This window comes from Camarhynchus parvulus, chromosome 8 (assembly GCF_901933205.1).
Source record: "Camarhynchus parvulus chromosome 8, STF_HiC, whole genome shotgun sequence".
Taxonomy (NCBI): Eukaryota; Metazoa; Chordata; class Aves; order Passeriformes; family Thraupidae; genus Camarhynchus; species Camarhynchus parvulus.
This window is the reverse complement of record NC_044578.1, coordinates 2,699,869-2,725,261: the sequence shown is the minus strand read 5'-3', so window position 1 is coordinate 2,725,261 and position 25,393 is coordinate 2,699,869. Positions and strand designations below refer to the sequence as shown.

Below are 25,393 nucleotides of genomic sequence, written 5' to 3'. Positions count from 1 at the left end.
AGCAGGTAAAAATATAATTTGAATATTTAAAATAGGCATTTTCTTTATAGTGCTCTGCGGTAATTAAAATCTTCATTTGCTTAAAAGCAAGGAACCTTTTTAAAGCAATAAATTAGCATTGCTTGACCCAAGGTCACTAGTAGTACTGCTTCTTCCAGCACTATTAATACCTCAAAGAAAAAGAAGGGGTGGTGTTATGACTCTGTTGCAATAGAAGTAAGATTTTCAATTTAATCACAGTTAAGTGTCGTGACCTTTTGATCTTGCATTGACTTCTCACTGAAATGTGGTCAAATTTCAGACAGTTAGTTCCAAACTCTGCAAAGTCAAGGTGAAGTCAGAAAATGGGTTTGCCACAATGAGGGGTGGTGTTGAGGCATTAGCAAGCGGTTTCATCGCCTAAGTTTTGTTTCACAGCAAAAACTTTTTTTACAGGATCAATAAATTACAGAACAATTTCTGGGGAAAGGAAAAAAATGTATTAATTGCAAAAAAGCAGTTATTTGAGGGATTTCTTAAAAAATATTTTTTCCCACAGGTAAAGGGACTTTTTTTTCCAGTCCATAGTGACAGAAATAATTAAGAAGGAAAATACTGTTTGATTAAAGCTTCTACTAAGAATAATTTTTGGACCAAAGAGCGATCATCTTCACATAAAGTAGAGTTAATAACGTGTAAAAAATGCAAAACGCTCATATTTACACACACCCTTTTATAGATCATTTTATTATTTTAGGCAAATAAATTTTGCTCGTTGGAGGGTGTTAGCTGGGAGGTTGTGGGATTATTTACGCAAGTTCTAAAGCAGTTCATCCAGTATCTGGACTCACTTATCCCGCTGCAAATCACCACCAGCACCGAGCTTTTTAGGGATCTTGTGGTGCTGTAACCACTGCGAAAGCACGCCAAAAAAAATCAGCTCTTCCCTCAGTTTTGCAGATTTTGTTCCAGAAATGTGTAGCCAACAATCTCCACGACTATGTAGGGTTGCTAAGTTACCTTTCTATGCCTGCTTGGAGATATGTTTTGAGACTTTACTATGTGTTGGAGTAAGGCTCTGGTTTGTATACAACATAGAGGCTGCATTATAAAAAAACATGTAGGAGAGTCATTTAAATATGCCTTCTTTAAAAAGAAGGATTCTCAAAGCTTAATTTATGCCAACACACACCCCCCAAGCACTCTGCGTAGTGCCACAAACAAGAATCCCTTTTTTAATTTTTTCTTTTTATTTTTTTCTTTTTTTCTGGCTAGCAAACATATTACCTAGGCACGGGACTTTTGCATTATCATGTCCTAGTGCAACACTCCTGTCCTCAGTTTGTACTCTCAGCCTTTTGAGGAAGTCTGGCGCCTCTGATCTATTTTCCACAGCAGACCCTGTAATTTTTGGCTGTATTTTATGTTTTTCAGATTCAAGTCAATCTGAAAGTCCCAGCCAGCCAAGTGAAGCTGATATTAAGGACCAGCCAGAAAATGGTAAGTTCTTACCTGCTGCTCCTGCTTTGGGATATTAAAACAGCCCATATTTATAAAGATTTTTTTTTTCCCCATGTCTAATATAAAAAGATGATTCAGAATAATTGACATGGGTTGGCTACAAATAGGTTGTGCACTCTCCTCATAGTTAAAATGCTACTGCTTCACTAATCTAAGGTAGCATTTCTTTGTCCAGTCCTGGAGAGAGATTTTTTTTCCCCTCCCTTTAAAATTAATTTTAATTAGGGAGATGCCATTAAAGAGCCTGCTGTATGCAACCCTTATCCTTATTCCTCCATAGCAAAGGCTTTCAGTCCCTGGGCCTTGAGACAAGACCTTCAGGGGAGTAGATGCAACAGGAAAACAGACCAGGGAGGTTCAGCTACAGCCCCTTGGTGCTTCTCTCCGTGTTCTCCAGTGGCAGTGGCTGCAGTGGAAGCATTAGAAGAGCTGGCACTTTTCAGAAAACTCATGTTCTCTGCACCAGGACAGATTCAAAGTAGAAGCAATGGCTTCTGCTGGACCAATGGCTTGCTTTGTGAAGCAGCCTGGAAAAAAAATCATTCAATCATAGTGGATTTCTGTGGATTTCTGTATGTGAAAAGATGATTATGTGTGTAATGGAACAGCTTCTCTCTGTGTTTAGCTAAGGTAGACCTCAACAATTTTTGTTGGCCCATCGGCAACTGAGTTTTGTTTTGTTTCTTATATTTAGGACTTAGACTAAGGGATGATTATTAGTAGCAGTTTTTCTTGATTTCTTCTATCTGTAACCAGAACTTTTTTTTTGTAAGACGTAAATGTAGATTGTGTTATCCACTGTACTTGGGGTCTGCTCTACAAGAACGAATTTGTGTGAAGGGTTTACGCCTCTGAATCACCATTTCTGGGATGTGTAAATCCATGTAGGAATACTGTATCTGTAGTAATACACGTGTGATTTCCCTTTCACAGAGCAATAACTGCTTTGCCTTAAACCCCTGCAAGGGACAGTGAGGCTGAGGGGCTTCATCTGGACTGCTTTGGGGTCAGGGTTTAATATTAAGGGAAGAAGAAGAGGTTTAGGTACAGAAAAACCTTTGAACTAGCAGCTTGAATCATAGGACATAGAACGTAGGGCTCATGGGGTTGCTGAGATTTTGGCTATTTGGGCTCCTGTGTTTTCCTCCCATTAGATATGAAAGGTTTCATATTTTGATAGATTTTGTGCTGTTCATCTCTAAACACACCATCTTAAAACATTGCTGTTGATTCTGAAAGACAGCGCCTAATTTCCCTTATCAATCCTGTTCACAGAAATTCTAATTTGTAGCCAAAGGATTGCAAGGTTAAGAGAAGAACTGACTAAACTGTGATTTTTGTTCTGCCAATTCTGCTATTTTTTTTATGGGGAATATGTTGCCTGTGTTTATTAAATCATATTTTAATTTAGAATGTATTAGGCACCAAGCATGTTATTATTTCATGTTTAGATAATATTCTTTCTCAGCTATTAAAGCACAGTTCATCTTACCCTGCAGTTTCTTAGTCTTTAACAAAGCTTGCTACTCAACAACTGCCCCGAAAAGCAGCAATGTCAGTGTTTAATAATGTAGAATCTGTAAAAGCCTAGTGAAATGAAATATCTCTGATTCGGAGCCTGAGTCTTCTTTGTAAAACAATCTTTTAGCGAATGCTTGGAACTTTGCTGCTGACCTGCAAAAGGTACTTTTTTTTTAATTTTTATTTTTTTTAATAAACAGGAAAAGGATTTTTCTCTTTTTTTTTTTTCTCAGTTTTACTAAAGGGTATTTTTTCCCCACCACAGCAGCAGCCTCCTCACTGGCTGTGCACCTTCTGCAGTGCGTGTGTGGGAGATTTTCTAAGCCAGAGTGTTGGCCCTGAAGGGCTCCTTCCCCCCGGGCAGGCTGAGCTCATTCCCAGCACACACAGCCCCCAGCTCCGGGGTACCCAGCATAGATCAACACAAATCTGCAGCTCTTATCTCCTGGACGTGAGGATGAAAGCAAAACTGCAGCCTTTAGAAAATGAAAAACTGCACGCACAGGAACGGACACAATAAATCATATTAACTGCGTTGTTCTACACTTGCTGTAGACCCACTTCCACAGGGCCTGATCCAAATCCCTCAGGAGTCAATGGGAGGCTCGTAATTGATTTTACTGAGAGTGGGAATGAGCCCACACAGAGAGGAAAACAATTTTTTTTAATTTTTTCTTTTTTTTTTTTTTTTTGAGTCGAAGAAAAAATAGAATCGTGAATAATCTCATTCCCACTGATGCCAACAGTGGAGTGACCAGATTGAGGGCAGATTTGGAAGCATTTTTGCATGTGTTTCTGGAAGGCACAAAGAAGTGTATCGATTCGGTGCTGCCTTTTCCATGCATGCATTCCTTCGTTTTAAAAAAATAAATCTTTAAAGGCCTTGTGAGGGCTATACAGCCTCTCTACTTGCCTGTTAATATCCTTTCTGTTCCACTCCATAAATTCTGGAGCTATTTATTATACACATATATTTTGCATACCTTGAGTAATGTAGGTTCAGAAGGGTCAACTATACGGCCCTGAAAAAGAAGGCCTCCTACTACAGATTTTAATTTATCATCCTAAATTGTATGTGTTGTTTTGCAAAGCCTGTATGTCTAACCTTCATTGAAGTGAAGTTCATGGGGAAAAAAAAGCTTTTCTTTTTTAGAACCACTCCTGGTTTTTTCTAGTGGGCTTTGCTGGTTCATTTTCTGGAGCAGGATCATCACAGACAGGGAAGGTGACACCTTCTGCTCTTGGTGGTGGCTTCAACACCAACTCTGCTCTTTCCCTCAGCTTTCATTAGGCCAGAATAGTTTCCAGGCAGTCATCCAGTCACCACTGCAAATATTTAACAGAAATATTAAGCATTTAATTATTTCTAAGGACAGAGATGCAGCGTGATGGCCATGAAAGGCAAACAGGCAGGCGAGACAGGGCTTGTTGGTGCATGAACAGTCCAAGGTCCAGATGTTTTGTGCTGGAGCTGGGGGTAAAACCAGCACAGGGTGTGCACAGTGCTGCTCTGTCACCATGGGAATCAGCTGTTTGGGGAGAGGCAGAAAATCCAGAATTCCTCTGTTTGTTATATGGGTGAGGAAATTTACAGGAGGAATAATGAAAGAGGCCAGCAACTTCATCTGAAAGGCAAGAACATTTTTTGATGCCCTGATATTTTGCTCAAACTAGGGATTTTTTCTGACCAGCTGGGTGGAACACCCATGTGGAAAATTCCCCACTTTTGTAGTTGCCTAATGGTATGTAAAAGCTTCATTTCAGTTGGCACCACAAAGTGATTTTGCAATTCACCCAATCAAAAAAAAAAAAAAAAAAAAAAAAAAAAGTTTTTTGATTTTAAAAGCTTGTTAAATGCACTGGTTTGGTGTTGTGTTTTACAAACAAACTAGTTTTCAGTGAAATGAGGATGACAAAATGGGTAGTCTGATGTAGTGAAGTGACCGCATGCCTGGGGATCAGGAACAACTGAATTCCCAGCTCAGCACTGCTGTGGACACTCTCTCAGGCTTTTATTCTCACTTTCAGTCGTGGAAACAGCTACCAGATAGATTTTCTTTTTGTAAGTAGGATTATTTTAAACTTTTGTAGGGAAACCTTTTGCTCTTTTTGTCTGCAAAGTGAGGATATTTGCCATTCTGGCTTTCAGAGAATATGAAAAGTCGGATCATACTCTGCTCCATCAGGAGCTGAACTCTGGAGAAAGGCAGGGAGGATGTAGCAGAGCAGTTAATGACTGTGGTACAGAGCTGTGCTGCTGCTGTCAGTAAAGGGATGTCAGGCAGTGTTTGTGTTTGATGTGGTGGCACTGGTGAATGAGTAAGTGCAGCGTAAAGGTGCACACGAGGTGTGCAGTGCAGAGCAGGAGAATGCTGTGTCATTTCTGACAGCTGCTCTCCAGCAGGGGACTGTGATTTGGTGGCTCAGAGTTGGTAGCACAGCACTTTGATTGTAGATGAGCGAAGTTCTTTTTAAAGAAGTTGGTAAATTCTGCCCATTCTCCCAGGGCAGCATTCATTATTACAGCTGATTGCAAATGTGTGCCAAATCCATTGCTCAAACAATTTCTAAAGAGGGAGAGGCGTTTCTCTAAAAAATAAAAATGTGTAATGCCCAAACCAAATGCTTTTTGGCTTTAATGCAGTCTCACTGCTTTGAGCTGCAAGTACCTGAACAGCACTGCAGGAAATGAAAGGGACATTGTTCATTGAAACATCAAAAAAAAAGAAAGAAAAAAGAAAAACAGTGATGCACTGTAACTGGCAGAACTCGTTTTTCAGCCCTGCAGTAATTACACTGGACTTGTAAATATCATCTGTGAATTCTTTGCTTAAGTGGGGTTGGACTTCAGTATTAAACCTGAGAAAAATGCTTAAGTATATGCTTACTTTTCCATGCCTAAAAACAGAAAAGAAGAATTTCTGGTCCTTGAGCTGTGGGGGGAAGAGAAGGCCACAGTGGGAACAAATGCAAAGAGAAGTTCCTTCTTCTCCAGGCAAAGCTGGTCACGGAAGGCATGATTTAGCTTTGGCTGAAAGGGAGGAGGAGATTATGTGTGGGAAGACCCCTCTGCCTAAACTAACAGGCTGCAGAGTCCAGTCCCTGTGTGAATGCCTTCCTTCTGGTCCCAAATGTGGCATTCCAAGCAGTGGGATAGCTTGGGCCAGGGGAAGCAGTGCCTGCCTAGCCTACGGCTTGGGCACTCTTCTCAGGCCCAGAGCTCACCCTTCAAACCCTCATCCCAAGCAGAGAACTGGTGACTGCTCCTGTGGCTGTCCCCATCACTCATCCCAGGTTAAATGGCAGCTGAGGGACAACCACTTCATTCCACAGCCAAATTTTTAACAAGGGGAAATGTTCTGCCTTCCAAGGCCATCCCTTCTGCTCAGGCCATGCCTGACCTCTCCTCTCCACTGCTTCCAGCTGCCTCACAGGCTTTCAGAGCTAAAGCAGAGCTCGATGCCACTCTCCAAGGAGATGCTGGGGTTGTCTGGAGGCGCCCCTGTCCTTGGATAAGCCACTCAGCTCCCACCTGAGGGGTGCAAGGATGCCAGCAGCCCTCTGAACACACAGTGCTGAAACTGGTGCTGCTAGAAAACACACGGTCTCAGATGACTAACATTCCTGAAACACCTCATTTTCAGGAGATAACTGAGCCTTGCAGAGAAAGTTTTCTATCAGTTACAGCTGCAAAGGCAGGAATACAGTAACGGCAGCTTTTATTAATGTTCTTGTTCATGGGATTATTTGCATCAGAATCTTATAAATGCAAGAAGACTCTCCTCTCTTGTTTACAGAGCCACGCTGAGGAGTTATCACAGCCTGAGGGACTAATCTAAAATTAACTTTCTTCAGAAAAAGCTTTAAAAAAAAAGCCCTTAGCATTTCCAATAAGGAATCTCATCGCTGGCGCTGAAGTCAGAGCTCCTGGTGATGTCAGCTTGTTTGCACCTTTGCAACTTGCCAGGACCAAATTCTGAACAGATTTGCACCCTTACGGATCACGTTGTGTGCTGACTGGGAACAGCAGTGGGGAAATTTGTCCAGGCTTGGAAGCTGTGGCCGAGTCTGGGAGTACTGGTGGGGTTTGGTCTCTTCTGGCTGCCCTGGGACTGGGCAGGACAGGCTGTTGAGTCTAACAGGACCCATCAGCCAAGAAAGGTCTGATGAGGTCCAACCTGTGTTTCATCACCCCCTAAGAGTGCCTGCAGGCAGCTCTGAGAGCCAGCTTTTTCCAAGGAAACAAAAGCAGATATGTCTGGTTATAAATTTAGCTTATGTGTGATGTAGTCTTGCATTTCCTTTGTCTTATTTCATTGCATTACATTTCCAAAAAGAACTAGAAATACAGCATTTCAATCATCATAATCTAGAATTGAAGCTTTGCAGCGTCCAGGTGTATTTCCCATCCAGATTCATGACTGTCATGAAGAATCATCTGAATTATTAGGAAAGAAAACACCATTTTCCCCTATAATACCATATTCTTTTCTGAGTCCAGACTGAGGCACAGTTACACCATTTCCAGGATTTAGTGGGTCCTGTGGTAGGCTCAGGATTTAGCCTGCTTATCGGTGGCTGGCACTCCCTTGGGGGAATCCAGTGATGGCAAATGGCTCTGACTGTCAGTCAGGCCAGAAATGGGGACGTCAGTGGGGTCAGCTGTGCAGCTCTGCTGGGCATGGCTGGAGACCCCTCTCATCAGTGACCTGCAGTGCTCGAGGCTTGGGGATTGACAGAGGGCTTCAGTCTCCACTGCTGCTAACCATTAACCTTCACAAGTAAAGCATTCCCGCAAAAATTCATCCAAGGCGAGGATGACAGGAAATATTCAAAGCATGAAATGAATGCTTATAGCATGACAAAGCAGTGCTTGAAAGACATGAAGCGTTCATTGCGCTTGGAGTGGCTGAGCACTGCAAAGGAGAGGAGAAATAAGTGTGGCTCCAGTATGTGTTTTTATTTCCCATTGTGTGCGTACAGAAAAAAGGCAGTGAACCCTTCCAGTGGGTAAGGTGCATAAATACAGCTGTGATTATTCTAAGTCTTTTCAAAAATGCATTTTTATTCTGTTGCTCCGTCCCATTCTCCGTCCCATGAATCTTTATCCACAGGATAACAGCAAGGGCCATCTAGAGGGCAGCTTGGAAATGGGATGGCCAGGAGCAGCCTCTTAGGGAACTCCTGAGCTTCCCTTTGCAGGGTCAAGGATTTCCTTTGCCCCGAGGGCACCTCACTGTCAGGTCACTGCCCCCTGCTCTGTGGCAGCGCTGGGATGGGCAGGGCAGCCATCCTGTGCCCATGTCCCAGGACACAGCAGCTGGAGCTGTGAGCAACCACCAGCTTTCCCTACCACTGTTTTTAATGTCTGTCTTCTTGAGAGAGTTGCTGTTTAATTAGCAGCTGAGAGCTGGGTTGCGTCAGGGTAATTGCGGCCGCCGGAGCGGACCACAGGCTGGAGGATGCTTGGAACACCACCCTGCCCACCAGGAAGCTGGGCACTTAGGGAAAGGAGTTTATTTGTGGTGTGGGCATCGTTTAATTTCTGTTGAGTGGAGAGGGGAGTTTATTAGTGGAGGGAGGATGTGATGCCAAGGTCTGGCCCGCAAAACAAAACCCCAAACCTTTCTATTTGCCTTTCTGTGTAAAAATTCCCTAATGCTCGGTAATGTAAGACAAGGGGAAAATTTTACTTGCAGGAGAATTGCCTTCCACAATAACCAAGAGAAAAAAACACAAAACGCCCACACCAGAGCAGCATGATCCAAAATGTGAACTTTTTACGCCTCCCCAACCTTCTAGGTTAGGCTTCCAACCAAGTGATCTTTTATTATCAACATGATATACCCTTGACATAATTTGGCGCAGTAAAGGTTCTTCTGCTGAACTCGTGATTTCATTTACTAGATCTGATGAAAGTTCTGTGAACCACAGTAAAATGTGATAATTAGTAGTTTAATTCTTTTAGGGTGTGCGTATTAATTGAAAAGGCTTGAACTATAAATACAGGGCATGTGGATAAAAGCCCCCTCTGAAATGAGTCGCTTCACCCAAGTATTCATTACTCCACATCTACTTAGGTGGTGTCTCTTTGTGGCAGTGAGTGGGAAACCTTCACTCAGAGATCACAGCAGTGAAACCCAGGCTGGCTCACCGCTGCTCTCCTGCCATCAGAAGTGCTCCCTGGCCAAAATTTTGCCCTCTGTGGTCAAACCACTGGAAGTTAGGAATGTGTGCAGGGAGCTGTGCTGTGTCCTGGGGAGGCACTGGCTCCCTTCCTGCAGAAGTCAGAAGGGGATGAAGGCTTGAGGCAGAGGCAGTGGCAGCAGCGGGTGGGTGAGTGTCTTTCTGTTTTCTAACAAGTCCACCCAAAGGCATCAGAGATTCTCTGTGACTCCAGTCCCAGCCAGTCTGACACTTCTTAGCAAAAGGTACTTTTCCTCCCACTTACCCTTCACTGTACCTGAACTACCAGCACCTAAACTTCTGTGGGTGGCTTCAGCCAGAGCTTGGTTCATCCAGATGGGAATGTCCAAGTGTAGATAAGGGATTGCACTTTCCCGCTCACACTCAGGTGTTCTTTTCCTCTGACTTCCTGACCTGCACAGGAGGTTTTCTGTTGCCTCCAGACCTTTCCAAATATATCTACACACTATGGAAATGCGTGTCATTTTTTCACACCTTCCTCTGGTTTCTGCCTGTGGCGCAGTGCCTTTATGCATCTTGTGGTTTTACAGGTACAAGGTGGTTTGCTTTCCAATGGCTCCAGACCTTCATGCTCATACTTGGTTTGCACACTCAGAAAAAACCTGTATGTCTGCACATATTGCAGATTCTTGGGTTTATCAGGTGCTTTCCAAGTGACCTTAACTTTGTGAGCCTGGAGTTGTGTACCCCAGCAGGGAGGTGCATGTGAAGGGCAATGCACAACTCCTGAAAGCAGCATAGGAGACTGCTGCTGCTGTTGTCAGGGGAGGCACTTTAGTGACACCAGGCTCCCAGAAAAAGCCCCATCACTTCTATAGATAATTAGATACTATTATTTAATTGCAGAAGTTGCTAGCTGGGAAGTGCAAAGAAAGTTCAGGGCAGCTCTCATAGAGTTGTGAGAATAAAATCCCCTCTGAAGCCTGGCTCTGGTGTGACTGAAATGGAAAAGTACCAGATCCATTTCTTGGAAAGTGAGAAGGAGACTTTTGTTTGCAATGGTCTGCAAATATTTTCCCAGGAGGTAGTGAGCATGGCAAAAGGGGCAGGAGGAAGGTGAGGAGAGTGAGCCACACTTGTAAACACACTCCTTTCCCTCTGCTGTTGTTATCTGGCACAAAAAAAGGGTGCCGCGAGGTGTTTACAGCAGTTCGTGTTGTTCGTTCCTGCTCCTTTCTCAGTGCCCTATCTTCACTTGGACAACTTTTTTTCTGGCTTGTGATAGTGTCTGGGTAGGTTTGGGCAGTGGGGTGGTAGGTAGGTGCAAGTTGATTAAATGTGCTGCTTGCTATGTGCATTTTGTGTCTGCTGTCTTAATATTTTTTTGTTAACCACTGTTGCAACTGAAGAAAATGCTGAAGTTTGACAGCTGGGAGTTACTGCTGAGTGTGTGCTGTAAACTATATCATGCCTCTGCCTTCTCCCTTTCTCCCCCTCCTGCTGGAACCAAATGATTTATAAAATGCCTTCACATTCTTGAGTGAGTTCACACTATCACCTCCAGGCACTGCACTGAGGAGTCTTAGGAGTGGATGGGAAACTCAGATCTGATAGCTGGTATTTTTCTCTGAAAGGGAAAAAAAAAAAAAGGCAAAAAAGGGCTGATTAAATTTAAAGGAGAAAAGTTTCCTGCTGTGCCCCAGAGTAAATCTGTAGTCAGTGAAGCACCTTCTAGTAAACAAGAGATGTGCATGGTTACAGTGGGGTTTTATTATTACCCACTGCCATTGTTTTCCATTTTCATAAGATTCAATTAATGCAATCATTTTAGAGTGTCTCTAATCATTACCTCCCGCCCTCCCTCGCTTGCACTTGAAGCAAGGGGATCTGCTGCAAGCCACACTCTGCTGTGAGGAGCCAGCACCTCGCTCCATCCCTGCCGAGGGGAGGCACAAGGAAATGATAGGGCTGCTCCAGGGCATCCAAATATTTATCTTCTCTCTGTGTGGCCTTTGCAAGACACACGGCCAGCACCCCAACCCTGGCTGTGGTGTGCCCTCCCGTGGGGCCACCGTGGCACCCCAGCAGTCCCCCTGCCCTAGCCAAGCACAGGGGTGTCAACAGCAGCTCTCAGACCATGCTGGGCCAAAGCTTCTGCTGGGATTTCTTCTCCCAGGATCATAAGGGAGGGATGCTGCTTGTGTAGCTGTACCACTCTCACTCACCCAGAGAACCCAGAGGCCTGTCCCAGTTATTTTTCTACTTTAATTCCTTACTCTTAAAGATTTTATCTGTAACAGAAGGCTCTTTGACAGCTGCATCTCCATCTGAAAACCCTCTAGTGTTTGGGGGGTGTCCCCACCTGACCAGCTTTGCACTGCAGACCTCCTGCAATTTTCCCACATGTTAGACCTCAAAGTCCTGATTTTCAGAATCAGGGAATTCGCATTCAGGAAGTTTCCAGCAGCAGAATGCAGAGAGCTGGCCCTGTCCCCCACGCCGTGCAGAGGGGAGCCAATTTCACCGTACAGCCGAGCATGCCAGAGCTGGAGCTGCAGGGGGAAGGGAGGAGGTGAGGGGCAGGAGAGGCTGGACAGCAGCTTGACAGACTGAGGAGGCTGTGGTTTTGAGGCAGGAGGGGATCCCCACAGATTTTTTAGAGCAGTGGTTGGGAAGTGGCCCATGGCTCCATTTGAATCAATAACAAAGTGGGCTGGAAAGGATGTGACAACCCCAGCAAGCAGCTGAGGAGTGAGGCAGCTCAGGGTTAGTGAATCCAGATTTCTGTCTGCCGTGGCCATGAAGGATGGATTTGCAGCAGGACTGGGGGCTGCCCACTCTTAGAAGGAGAGGGAAGTAAAGATCATCCCGTGTACAATATAAATGTAAGTTGTTATTACTACTATTGCTGTGTCAGCCGTAAACTGTTCCCACGAGAACAGAGATGCAGCATCATTGAAAAAGAATGTCTTACTGTGAAATGGGCAGCAGAAACACTGTGGCATTATCTGCCAGGCAGTGAATTTACCTTGGTGACAGATCATTATTCCCTCCTGCAAACGAAGCGGATGAAGGGCAGCAACACAAGGATAACTCAGCAGCCCTTGTATTTTACAGGCCTCTGAATTGAAAAAACAAACAAACAGAAAGTAGCCAGATAAAACTGTGAGGATGGAGAATGTCAAGAGAGATTGCTTGGGGCAAGAAATGGGGAAGAAAGCAAATTTTCTTCCATATCTGTGCTGACATGATACATGGACTAAGACATGGATTTAACAGTAGGCATTAAAACGAGACACCAGTGGTGAGCCTAAAATCCTTCCTGTCCCTCTATAATCACTGGAGATACCAGGTCTTTTGAGAATTAATCTCTCTCTGTTGAACCTCGGGGAGTTTTAAAACCAAGATGTTTCAAACACTGCAATTGCTCTGGACCTGAGGTTCTGCTTTTGGAGGAAGTCACCCACCCCTCTCCTGCTCATCCTGAGCAGACAGAGTTGAGACAGAGTTGCTCAAGAGCAAAGGTGGATCTAGCAGGGCATGTGGACTTGGCTGAATGATTTCTTCATCATTAGATGTAGGGAGTAGAAGAGTGGACAGTCTATCTACTGCCCACGTGTACTTTTTCCCTTTCTGTTTTTCTTTTGAATTCTACAGAATGGGAGTTTCTTAGATTAATTATCATTTTTGACAAGTATTCATGTGCTCTGTAGAAGAATGTGTCTAGGGATGGGCACACTGGAAGAGAGAATTTCCTCCTCAGCTCTTCCAGTGAAGTCTTGTTCTAAACTGCCCAAATGAAGCCATTATTCAAAAGTAAAAATGTTCTGTTCCAGTTCTTGTTTTCATTCTTTCATGTGTCTGGGGACTAAACTTCTGTGAAAAAGAGCCCATTCTCACAGGATGCCTTGCCTAATTTTGCAGACAAGAGAGGTTCAGCTATTCCAATTATGATGAGATAAGAATCTGAAATGTTTGGGATCGCATCCATCCTGAGCTGAACTCTAACTTTTCCAAAATCCATCCATCATTATTTTTCCCTTTATTTCTGCATTTCAGTAATGCAAGCAAAGGAGGATCAGAGAAGAAATGAATGTTTATGCATCATAAACCATAATAGATGGGCTTTCTTTTACCTGAGTTGCTTTAGTTTAATGTAAAGCTCTCTGCCAGTGGAATTCCTTTTCCTTTTCTCATTCTTTCCTGCCAGCTTGAAAGTCAGGCAGAGTACAAACTGTCACAGGCCAGACTGCTAAGTGTGGCCCAAAATATGAAGTCCTGGCCTCTGTGGTATCTTCAGATTGTCTTAAACACATGAGGATAGGGCAGTCCACCCTGGTGCCATGTTTCTGCATGGCTGGGTATTGTACTGTGCCACACACACTGACTACTGGAATGGGTTAGATGGTCTAGAAAGGCAAAAATCTTCTACCACAGGAAGGGAGTGCAAAGGCTTAGCTGTCCAGCCCAGCTTCCAGCAACAGATTCATCCCAGGTCCTCACTGGTGCCCCAAGAGCATGTCTGAGTTGCTGCCAGCACCCTCGTGGGATGGCACATCCCACCAATGTCATCCCAATTCCCTGAGCACCTCCCCTGGAACCACCCAACCTGCCACACGTGGGATTAGCCCTTGAAATCAGTGAGGGATGAGCAAGGTCCCTGTCTGTCTCTTCTGTTTACTGTGTTCATGTTGAATCCCTCACAATGAGTGAACTCTAAGACCCCCTTTGGGCTACAGCTTGAGCAGATTACACGAGAAAAATAAACTTGTTCTGTGTTCTGGCCCGACCTTGGCCTGAACCTGAGAAAGTGAATGCCCCTATCACACCAACATGTGTCTGTGGAAGTACAGTAAACACAAATGGGGGTCACTGGCCCTCTCTGTCCTGCAGTCCCAGGCCAGGAGTCTGGAGTTTTGGGCTGTCCGCCCAAGTACTTGTTAATAAATGTCCATTCTTAGTCCGTAAAGGAATGTAGACAGGGCATGCTGCCCTACAAAACACAAACTTAGAATGAAAGGGAAAGAGAGTCTCAGTCATGGTGCAGAGCTCTGCTGCTGGTTTCCACACCCAGCCGTCTCTTCCCACTGGATTTATGTCCCTGGTTTGGGACTGGGCTGGGGAATGGCTCACTCGTAGCCTGGGTGTTCTCCACTGCTGTATGAGGTTAACCCTGAGTGCAGCAGAGCTTGGGAAGTCAGTCACTCAGTCTCTGGGGCTTCCTCCTCACTGCTTGGGGGTGCAGAGACCTGGCAGAGCCTGGGGTATGAGCCTGGAGAGCCTGGGTCACCCCAGGACAGGGCTGTGCTGCTTCCAGGGGTGTGCAGTGCTTTGCCTGTGCACCTTCACTCTCCCAGGGGAGCCAGCCAGGGGCAGATGATTGCGTGACATGATGTGACTGGTGACAAATCTCTTCCCTCCCCAGCCACAAGAATAACTAAGGTGTAAAGTTAGTTAAAATAACTGATGTGTAACCAGTAAACATCAGCCTAGCTGGGACTAAAAGCTATCAGAATTAGTTCTGTGCAAAGAATAGAGTAAGAGGCTCCTGGAGAGAAAACTCCAACAATTCAATTTCAAGGACAACAGATAAATGCACAATACCCATGGAGGTTACTGTGAATTGCAGTTTGGCTCACCACTGGTGTGAGTTGAGAACTGACACCACCACCACCAGATCAGGACTTAGCTCTCATGCCCAGCTCCCTTACTTTCACATCACATTTGTACAATCTCATCTTGAGCAGATACCTCCATTATCGTGGTGTCCTGTCAGAGTCTTTTAGAAGGGCTGTGGTGTGAAGAGAGGGGAGTGCCAGGAAGGGAGGATGAGAGGAGAACCAGTGGATGAATCACCAGGGTTTGTGTCCACATCACCCAGCAAAGTGAGGCAGGGGAGCTGCCCTCACCTGACCCCATCCCCGGCAGCTCCTCCAGGACTCTGGGCTTTCCTGGAGAATCCTGCCACATTATCTGGGTTATTCCTGTAGCTATAAACTAACATGCACATTAAACCCCCCCCCAGTACCTCTTTTTACAGCCCCCCACAGAATTCTGTGTCCTCAGGGCTTCAGACTCCCTTGGTCCAGCTCTGAGTGTCTGAAGGGTAGCCTTGGAGGGTGCCCTTATCTCCCACCAGCTGAGGGAGGGTTTTATAGATCCTGGAATAATTACAGCATCCTTGAGTGCTGTTGTATAATTTCTTGGCAAAATGCTAATTAAAGTGAGGTGTTTACACACAATGCTTATTTAAACTTAAGACTTATTTAAAAGAACCTGCATACTTCTAGTAACTGTGTTTCACAGCTTTATTGAGGATCATGTTTTTCATGCAGATTGTGTTCCCATGCTCTGTTATCAACGTAAATGAGCCCATGGGTTTATGTTCAGGCCTGAATACTTCCAGGGCATCTGAATCATGCTGGTATTTCATTTCACCATCTAAAATTACTTTTGAAATACTATGTTTTTTTTAACTTGCTGTGTTATGGCAATTAGAAATCGCTGTGTTTACTAGGAACAGAGAGTCCAGCAGAGCAGAGTGTTTAATGTGATGAGCAGTGTTAGGAGCTCAAAGAAAAGTCAGATGCGTGTCGACACATATCAAAGCTGTTCTGCTGCTCAGAATGACTGTTCGTGATACTTGTTTCATGATAAACTTCCTCAGAACATGATGTTACTGGAAAAAAAATGATCCACTCTGAGAAACACGCAGGTGACACAGTTGAGTCAGCAGCTTGCAGCAGTGACACAGGCTTACGTTTATAAAAATCCCCTCTGAACTTTTGTCTCCTGCTGTGTGTACATCAGAGCCCTGAAATCTGTCCTGATTCTTGGTGTCACTTGGTAGCTGTTCAAAGTAGCAAAAATCTTCCCACCACCCTGATGAAGAGGTAGATTCCCGGCCTTAAAAGTCTCAATAGTCACAAAACTTTCCTCTTTCGTAAGTGATTCACCATATAAATCTTAGTATCTCCGGTGACCACTGATACCTCCGGGGAAATGGTAAACATGGAAAAATAACAGACTGCTGTGGAAACTAGAAAATCCTACCTCCCATCCACGAGGGTTTAATTATTGGAGTTGCAAGCATTTTGCCGTGCACGAGCATCTCGGCATTCATAGGTGGAAAGTATATCATGCTGTGTTTGAAATATCAACTGGATTTAAAAGAAGGCTTTGTGCTTCGGCATGGACCTTTCTTAGCCTCCTGCAGATGGTTCCTGTTGCTGAAAAGAAACATGACTTGTGAGATGGGGAGACCTCCGTGCCGATTTTCTGTGCTGCTCTAATCCTGCTTTACACCCATAAAGGACTTCAGTCCTTAAGCCTTTACCCTCTTTCTCCTAAATATTAAAATTATTTTCCTGAGTGTCATACCGTATTAAAGCAGAATGAAAACGGTTTTAACAATTGCTGGCATGGGGCTTCTGTACAGCATGTGTGTCACAAATCATGTCACTTTTCAGCAATAGGGCTGCTGCCAGCGGGAGGCTCAGAAATGCTCATGTTAATCAAAAATTTTAATTTCAAATCAAATTGACAGTTTACACATGGTGAGAAATGCTTCTCACCATGTGATATTTCAGTATGCTACACTGGGCAAAATGGGTGCACTTTCCTGTTAAGAATTTTGACTACAGTATCTGCAAATTTATGGGTTTCAGTGTATTGGGTATGGTGGTGGTTGATCTAAGGGAGCCCCTTGGAGAATAGGAGACAGAAGGGTTTTCATGCAGCCTGGCACTGGTGAGCCGCTGTTGGCACATGCTGCTGGAGAAATGACAGGTATTCAATAAACATCACTATGGTTAAGAGGAAGATTTAAAGGAGGGAGGGGCTGCAGTGCTATAAACAGGATTTGAAACAAATGTGCTTATTTCAGCCCGTGATTAGTCTGAATACCTAAGTATTCCACACCAGTTTTTAAATATCCTTACGTTTATTTTCACACTGATGTTCTTCACACAGCATGAACAATAATATTTATGGCATTAATACTGTAGCTAAATTCTAATTTGGAGCAGTGTAAACCCAAGTAGACTCCGCGTGTTCCAAGGCACGCTCCAGTGGTGTGCAGTCCGGAACGCGGCCACAGCACACAGCCCTGCCGTCGGCTCCTTCCTCCTGCCAGCAGCATCCCAGAAACCTGAGGGCAGGCAGATTCAGGAGGCAAAATACCAGCTGATGCGTGGTGAGGAGGGAGAGGATCAAGGACAGGTGATGGAGAGAGGAGCAAGGGCAGGGGATGGAGAGAGGAGCAAGGGCAGCTGATGGAGCGCGTGCGATCGGCCGCAGACAAGCAAGTTGTACAAACCCACACTTGCAGGCTCCACCAGAAATAAGGTCAAAAAGCAAAACAAAAACATCAAAAAATGACCAGTGGATAGAACTATGATCCGTACATTATTCTCTTTAGGAGATTTCCCAGCTGTCTGGGGGGTCCTGAGGTTAGTGCAATGCCAAGCTCATGATTGGGACGTTATTTTATGGAGGCCTTGGAGATGGAGATGGGCAGGGATGGCAATATTCCCTTCTGGGTCTTCCCCTCCAGTGCCCAAATTTCCCATGGGGTGGGTGTGTGCCTGTTGGTGGGTGCCCAGGGAACACCCTGCAGCACCACATGCTGCCAGCTTTCCCTGGAACTCCATTTGGACACTGAGTCACTGGCAATGTCACCACAGACCTTGGAGATCTCAGCTGTCATTGCTCTTGTAACCGGGGTTGATGTGAAAATATGAAGATAAATAACTCCTTCATATTATTATTTTCAGGGAGGCAAGCTTTTCTTTTTATTACTCTTTTTATTGTTGGATGCTATAAATATTCCAGAATTATTATCCCAAGGTAGATTTCATCTCATTTACTTTGAAACGCTTTTGAGGAGGCATATTATTTTATAAGCTGCCAAATGAGTATGACCACTTATAATGATTTTTTCTTCTTTTCTTTAATATTTCATTTTTGGATGGAGGACCTGAAACAGAAATATGCTAATTTAAGACATCTGTTGTTTTTCAAGCTATAGGCCCCTATCGGTATTAATGCAGGTTTTTTTATCAAATTGGGTTTATGGTAGACAGGGAGATTCTAAATTTTTATCATTATATCAAAAAATGGTATTTAACTGATTTCTCACACACACGAGTACTGAAAAGTACCCAGTGATGAGAGGAGTCATAGGAAATGAAAACCCACAGCAGACATCTTAGATCGTGGAATGGTTTCCATTACACAAGGCCTTTAATGTGAATTGAAATGCTTTCAATGTTTCAAGAAGACCTTTGTCTTCAAGAGAAAGGAGCTATCCGTGTGCCACCACTTGGACAAAACCTGACATGATTGATTGCAATCTGTAATCGCTTCATTAACGGTAATAAGTTTCCATTAATTCCACTATCTCTGCACTTAAATATAAAATGAGTTGGAATCTCCTAAGAGCTGAGGCTGCAGTGGATCCGTGCAGGATCAGGCTGTTGGTGACACGCCTGATGTCATGTTTGCTGTGGTCCCACGTTTATTAATTTGCAGCCCAGACTCTGAAGCTCAATATGACAAATATCAAAGGCATAATTAGGCATTTTTCTCATTAGAGATTCTAAAGTGCCACGAGTAGGAAAGGTAGCACACAGGGAGAGGTTACACGTGTATTTGTGTTCTGATTCACCTCTGGAGCATCCCTGCTCAGATGGGTTCCTTAGGGAAGGGTCAGAGTCCCTCCTCCAAGCCACCCCCAGCAGACATTGATTCCCAATGGCCACAAACCATATGGAAAAGGAGCTGAACTTGAGCTCTGGGCACCCACAAAAACGAGCAATTTTAGACAGACAATTTCACTGTCTGCTGGATACAGACTTTTTAGCTAAAACCCAAAAAGGCAAATCATTTACCAGTGGTTTTGCATATTGTGAAGGGTTAACAAAACTTTCATTATCACAGTCTATTAAGCCAGGACCAGGAAACAATTTCTAATCAACACTCAGATCTGGGCAGGGATTGTGCAGTCTTTTGTAGGAGGCCTCAGATCTGTGTTCTCTATTCTCACATGCTCACTTCCAGCTGTTGTCATTGAAATCCCACATAATCTCCCCGGGTCAAAGGGCAGTCATCCATGACTGCCGCTGTTAGGAGGTTATGCTGATTTCTGTTGTCAAATATTGGCCCTTTTCTCTTTCAATCACTCCCATTCTACTTTTTTTAACAAGAAAGATCCAGCCTAGAATTGTATTACATGACTTTAAAGTCTTAAAAGTGTTCCTCTATTGTACTAACACGACATGCCCTGGACGGTCTAATCCATCCTCCTATGGGCCACAAAGAAAGTTCTGGTGCTTCTTAAAACCTCAGCCAAAGGCAGGTAGTGAGTCAGGGAAAATAACAGCATCTCTGACATGTGGCCCCACAGTTATTTTCATAAGAAAATGCGCAATTTGTCCAAGGTGAGCTGTTGCTGTGGCGTTAAAATTATATTGGAAATAACAAGCTGAAATAGGAGTGGGAGCATTTGTCAGGGAAGGAGAGAGAGGTTTCTGCATCACCTTTAATGTATAATGACTTGCTTAACTCTTCTATAAAATGTCCACGAATTAAAAACATGGTCTGATTTACCATTAAAGGTTTATCAGTTAGAAATTTGAGGAATGCATTTTGTGCAAAGCAGTTAAAATAAGGCCACCGTGGCAGCTCTGGTGATCAGTATTTGAGGGCTGCTGGTAAATGCAGATTTCATTCTTCCTACATGCTGTATCCCAGCCTGGTGTTGTCTGCCATCAGAATGGCACAGACATTCCCTTGGACAGAATATTGTGGCTGGCATAGATGGTCTCCTCCATCTCCATTTTTTTAGATTCAGAGTTAGTTTTTTTTAGATATGCAGCTTAGCCCCGTGGATCTTGCTTTGTACTTCCAGCGTGAGATAGAGCTGAGCTATTTCTCAGCAGCGGCAGGGCTGCCTCAGCTGGGTCAGCCCAGCCTTGATAAACTCACCTTCCAATTAAGCAGGGTGTAAATGTTATGAAGGTCTTGACTGGAGCACGCATGTTCAGTCCTTCCCTTTTTTGCTGGAGAATGCAGATTAGGAGTTACTCCCTCAGCCCCATCCTCCTCAGCCACGGAACAGCTAATCTTTTGGGAGTCCTGGGGGTGAGCTGGGTTCCCTCTGATAACATCCCCTCTCTCCAGGCCTGCGTGTGCTGTGTGATACAGACATTAATTTTCTCATCCACATTATTGCTCCGCATTGTTTGTGAAACATGGGATTATCTAGATAGAGGATAAAACCAAAAGGAATCAAGTTGCACTTCGAGCAGAGAGGGCTTTTCTTTTAATCAGGCATTTGGTTAAGATAATAGGCTTGAGACCCTAATTGATTATTACTATTTTAAGGTTTTAAGATGGCTATGTATAGTGAGATGCTGAACATGAAAAAAGCCTTAGAAATGGGTTCAGTGCTAGTTTGGGGGACTTGTGTAATTTCAAAACACTAAAAAGGAATCAAAGTCTCCCAAAAAGCTGTTCTCTGAAGCTTAATACACTGTCACTCAGATTGTAGTGGAAGAAAAATAACTGGATTTGGGCTTCTTCATCTTCAAAGGAGTAACTCTCTCTCGGTTTTATTTAAGCTTGGCTTTCAGGAAACCAGCTGCATCTCTGTTTAGAAAATGCCTCATATATTTATGGTGCAATCTAACTATTTTACAGCAAAAATAATACTGTTGGAATACGCAAGGAAGCCTGCTAATTAAACAACAATAATACCTTGAGCACCTTGAAAACATCTTCAGATATTCAATTAAGGAACAATAACCCCATGAACTTTAACCTATAGACTATATTCAGACTTTCTACATAAAAGTAATTGCATCAGTCATGATTTTCTCAAGCTACAACACAAGCTCTTGATTGGTAGCTCAACGTCTGAGACTCCTTTTTACTGCATTAATTGGGAAAGCAGACAATACTCTCCCTGTAAACTCCATTTTAGGACGAAGGTTAGTTGCCTTTGTACACGTTTACTCATTGAAATAGGAATGTTTGCTTAATAATTCAAAACAAATAGCACTAGACAACAAGTCCTAATCCTGATTTCTCCTCTGCCAGTGTAAATTAGGAGAAAATGAGGTGAAACTCTATTTGATCGGTGTAGAAAGATTTGTTTAAAACTTCTTTGAGAGAGATCAGAATTAGGCTCCAGCAATTGAAGCCTTTTCTTCTGGCTTCTTTGCTGGGATCCAAAGGAAGAATATGTAAATGGCATTGGGAATTTTCTCCCCAATTAAAGCAGCCGTCAAGTTATGGAAAAATGTTTTCCATGTGGTACCTGGTACAACAAGATCGGGCTGTTGTGCATAATGATTTAATAGTTACTATCCTGATCTTTTTTATTCAATTTGGTCTTATTATCCTGGGTGTTTTCCCCTTAGGAAAAGATGATCATCTTTGTGGGCTGAAGTGAGATCTCAGGTGATGAGCTAAGTCCTACCTGCCCCTGGACTTGACTAAAGGAATGATTGAACCATTTATTTTAATTCCTCCTGGAGGTTGTCAGCCCATCTTTGTTTGGCAGGGCAGTGAGCACGTGCTTTAGCCAGGCATGTGATGGAAGTGGAGCACGTGTTCCAACAGCTTTGCTGAGTCAGGGCCTGCCCTGGCCAGCCACGTGTCTTAATTTGTACCCAAAACTGCAGTGGATGAGCTCTGTGAGGTTCATTCTGGGCACCTTCTTTACTACCAAACTGTGACTGCTGCACAAAGCTGCAGACATAACCTGTCATACACAGCAGCTTCAATGTCCCATCTCTTGGATACTGAGCAAAATTATCACAGTGCAAGTATTTCAGTAAAGTGCCCCATGAAAAGCAAATCTTGGGAGCTTTCAGGATGTTTAATCATCTTTTCAACACAGGAGCTTCTTAATGCTAACATCTGCATATGTAATTACTTGACTTTACCTATTTTTCTCCTCATTCAGAATTAAGTGGATCCACCAAACTGATACATTTTTTGCATTTTGACCCCTGTTAATAATGTTAGCTTCACATCTTTTGTCAGTGCTGCTGTTTCCCAGTAATTCTTCTTTTACACATTTAAGTTCTTTGTACTATTTCCCTCGTTTCCTTCTCTCGCTGTTATCCAAGCTCAGCAAAAATGAGAGTCTTAGGCCTGGATTTTGCAGTCTGAGCCATCCAGGCAAACCTTTAAAAATTCCTGAACTGCAAATTCACAGACCAGCCATACCCTAAAATACATTCATGATCCAGCTCTAAGCCAAGGGCAAGGCTTTTGTGGGTATCAGGGTATTCTTAATGATTGGCAAGGCAAGCCCCTGATTTCCTAATGTTTGTAAGTAAATATCAAATTGGAGAGTTGGGAAATTCACCTTTCATTTGTGAAATGTTTATTTTTGGTATTGAAGGGTGAAAATCTAACCACGCTTGTTGCATGCTGTTGTTTAATGATTACTATTACATGTACTCCCAATAAAGAATGTTCCTGCAGGAGTAAGTGGGCATTTGAAGTGTACCAGAGATAGGAATACTGAAGTTAGCATGCCCAAGATAACTTATTCATCTTCTCTCACGCCCTGAGAGTTAGAATGTATTTAAAGTGGCACTTTCATTTCTGGTTTCACCTGTGTGTGACAGGTTAAAGTAACGTGGTTTGCCTTGCCACAATCACATTTTTACTGCATAATTACAAAGGGCTTTGGGCTTTCCCTTTAAAAAATCAGCCAAATATCCTACCGTGGCTGTGATTCAGGGCTTGGGGGTATTTTCCCTTCCATATTTAAATTTCACCTTCACTCTCCGTGCGGCGGGAACGTGCCTGGGAAATGCAGGTGGGAGTGGACACCAGAGCAAAGCCGGGGTGGTGTGCTGCAGAAAAAAACAACACGTGGCAGATGTTCGTGGCATTGCTGGATGCACTTCTGGAAGTTGCTCAGATGCTGCCATGATGAGCACAGTGTGAGAAGTTACATAGCATGGACTGGCTTCCCTCTGAAGGGCTCTGCGGAGTAGTAAGCGTCCTGGCCCCGATCCAGCAAGGCACTTAAGCATATGCTTAATTTTAGGCACATGAGTGGTTTCAGTGAAGACCTAAGAGAATTATTTTTAATTCACAGATCATTTAATTCAATAGGCAGGTCTGCTGCAGCATATGAAAAGTAGATCTTCATATTAAAAATACTTGGGAAATCGGCGATGAGCAAACGTTGTGTATGGGCAGCAACCGTTTCTAAAAAGCAGAAGGAGGTAGTCATCACCTTTATTGTGGGAAAATACAAAGCAGATCAGGCAATAGCACTTACAGCTATCTGGGAGCTATTTCTAAATTGAAAATAAGGAAAAATAAAAGCTTGTAAGAACATTTTTTTTCATTTGAAGTAGGGAAAAATTTATTCTCTTGATGTAAATAAAAACCTTGTTTTCAGATTGAGGAATTTGTTTGTGTTGAATTTCAGCATCAATTTCAATATTTTATAGTACATTTATCTACAGCTGGAGCATGACAGATTTGTGTATATTTATATGTTTGTGTACATAATACATATGTATACACACATACACAAGGATGCCCAAAGATATACATATACACAGTTTGAAAACTCATCATTATTGCTGGAGTATAAAAACATGCCTGATGCAGAAACTTGTCTCGAGTCTGTTAGCTTAGAGACTGCGTTCATCTGGCACTGTGGGCTCCTCGCAGAAACAGGGAACTTCTTCTGTGTAGGAGCAGAATTCCATCAGATCTTGGCTGGAGGTGGAAGGCTCACCTCCCTCCAGATCTCTCCCAAACCTTTCCCTGACATTCCACCCTCTGCAGACCTGTGCAGAAGGTGCATTCTTTTCGCATCCCATTCCACAGGTAGAAATGGCAGTGGGATATTCTGGGTTTGCATAAACAACCCCAAAAACAAGAGCCAGGAGTGCAAACGTGCAGCTGGCATTAGTCCTGTTGCTCTGACCACTAGAGGAAGGTGCACAGGTATTCCCAGCAGGAGCGTGGGGTGCAGGAGAATACATGGAATGCAGGGAAATCGTACTGAGCCTGACAAACAATTACCGGCGGAGCAGATGGTGCCCCTGCAAAACATTCAATAATAAATGTGTGCGTGCGCCGGAATCAGTGACTCTAAGTAGGACAACCTAAAAAGGTATGCCACTTATCCTGTGGGCAAGCAGGACTTTACAGTTCTTTTAATAATCCCTTTATCCTGCGATTTCTGCTGTGACCCTGATTTCCCAAGCAGGAGGTCAGCCCGAGTGCTGCCCTCCCTCCCTCCCTCTCATTGAGGTCCGGCTCTGTCCCGCCGGATCCCGGCCTGGGCTGCAGCTCCTTTGTCACTGAGCATAGCCGTGAAAATTAAATGAACATTTGGTGGAAGGCATGTTTGCAGGGAAGAAGGAAAATACTGTTATGTAAAGTGCCATCACATTCTGATAGCGAGTGTAGAGGCATTCCTTGCACAGGGAAGCTGAGCGTGGATGCCTCCACCCTGGTTCCTACAGACATCCCACAAGTTAATACTTCTTAACTTGAGATTTATTTTTCCCTTCAAAACCTAGTTTTAAATGTTAGAATTTTTTTTTTAGTTGAAAATGCCTTAATTTAATTTTTTTTAACCATCTGCTCTTCTATGATCCCCCTAGTGCAACCTTAGAAAAATGAAGAATACATCTTTAAATCTTGTTTGGTTTGAATGAATGGGTAGATAATCCTGATCAGATGTTTCTTTAGAGAATAATGTTTAAAACGATTATGGAACTTAGCTATCCTGTCTGTTTCCTAGGTACAGTATTTTCATTTCAGTTGTGAAGTCATTAGGGGTCATCCAAGGTAACCGTTTATTAAAATAGTCCTCTTTTGTTTCAGATTTCCTGTTGAGATGCTTTAACATGTAAAAATCTCCCTGCTGATGTGTCATGTTAGCTTTCCTAACCTCTAGATAGAAACCACAAAGCAGCCTACATAGCTGTATGACTGGTTACCCACCTACATAAACAATAATTACTGCTAAGTGGGAAATTAGATGTCACATTTTAAGTCTAAATGAAAGTAAAGTATTTGAGAATACTGTCATTAAATGCTTGAAGCTAATCGCAGTTCTCTCTCTCTGTTTGTTTTGTAGGACATTTGGGCTTCCAGGACAGTTTTGTCACATCAGGTGTTTTCAGTGTGACTGAGCTAGTAAGAGTCTCACAAAGTAAGTATCGTGTTGTGT

At 43.5% G+C, this 25,393-nt stretch overlaps 1 protein-coding gene across 15 annotated transcripts in view; it reads left to right on the top strand.

The window, feature by feature from the left end:
• NFIA (nuclear factor I A) overlaps positions 1-25,393 on the top strand; it is a 348,766-nt gene that overhangs the window by 233,736 nt on the left and 89,637 nt on the right. For 13 of the 15 annotated variants that reach the window (XM_030953281.1, XM_030953289.1, XM_030953290.1 and 10 more), the window contains exons 3-4: positions 1,414-1,479; positions 25,301-25,375. In XM_030953281.1, the coding sequence (XP_030809141.1) occupies positions 1,414-1,479; positions 25,301-25,375 (141 nt within the window). The remainder of the gene's footprint in view (positions 1-1,413; positions 1,480-25,300; positions 25,376-25,393) is intronic. The other 2 variants (XM_030953282.1, XM_030953285.1) reach the window with 1 other exon arrangement.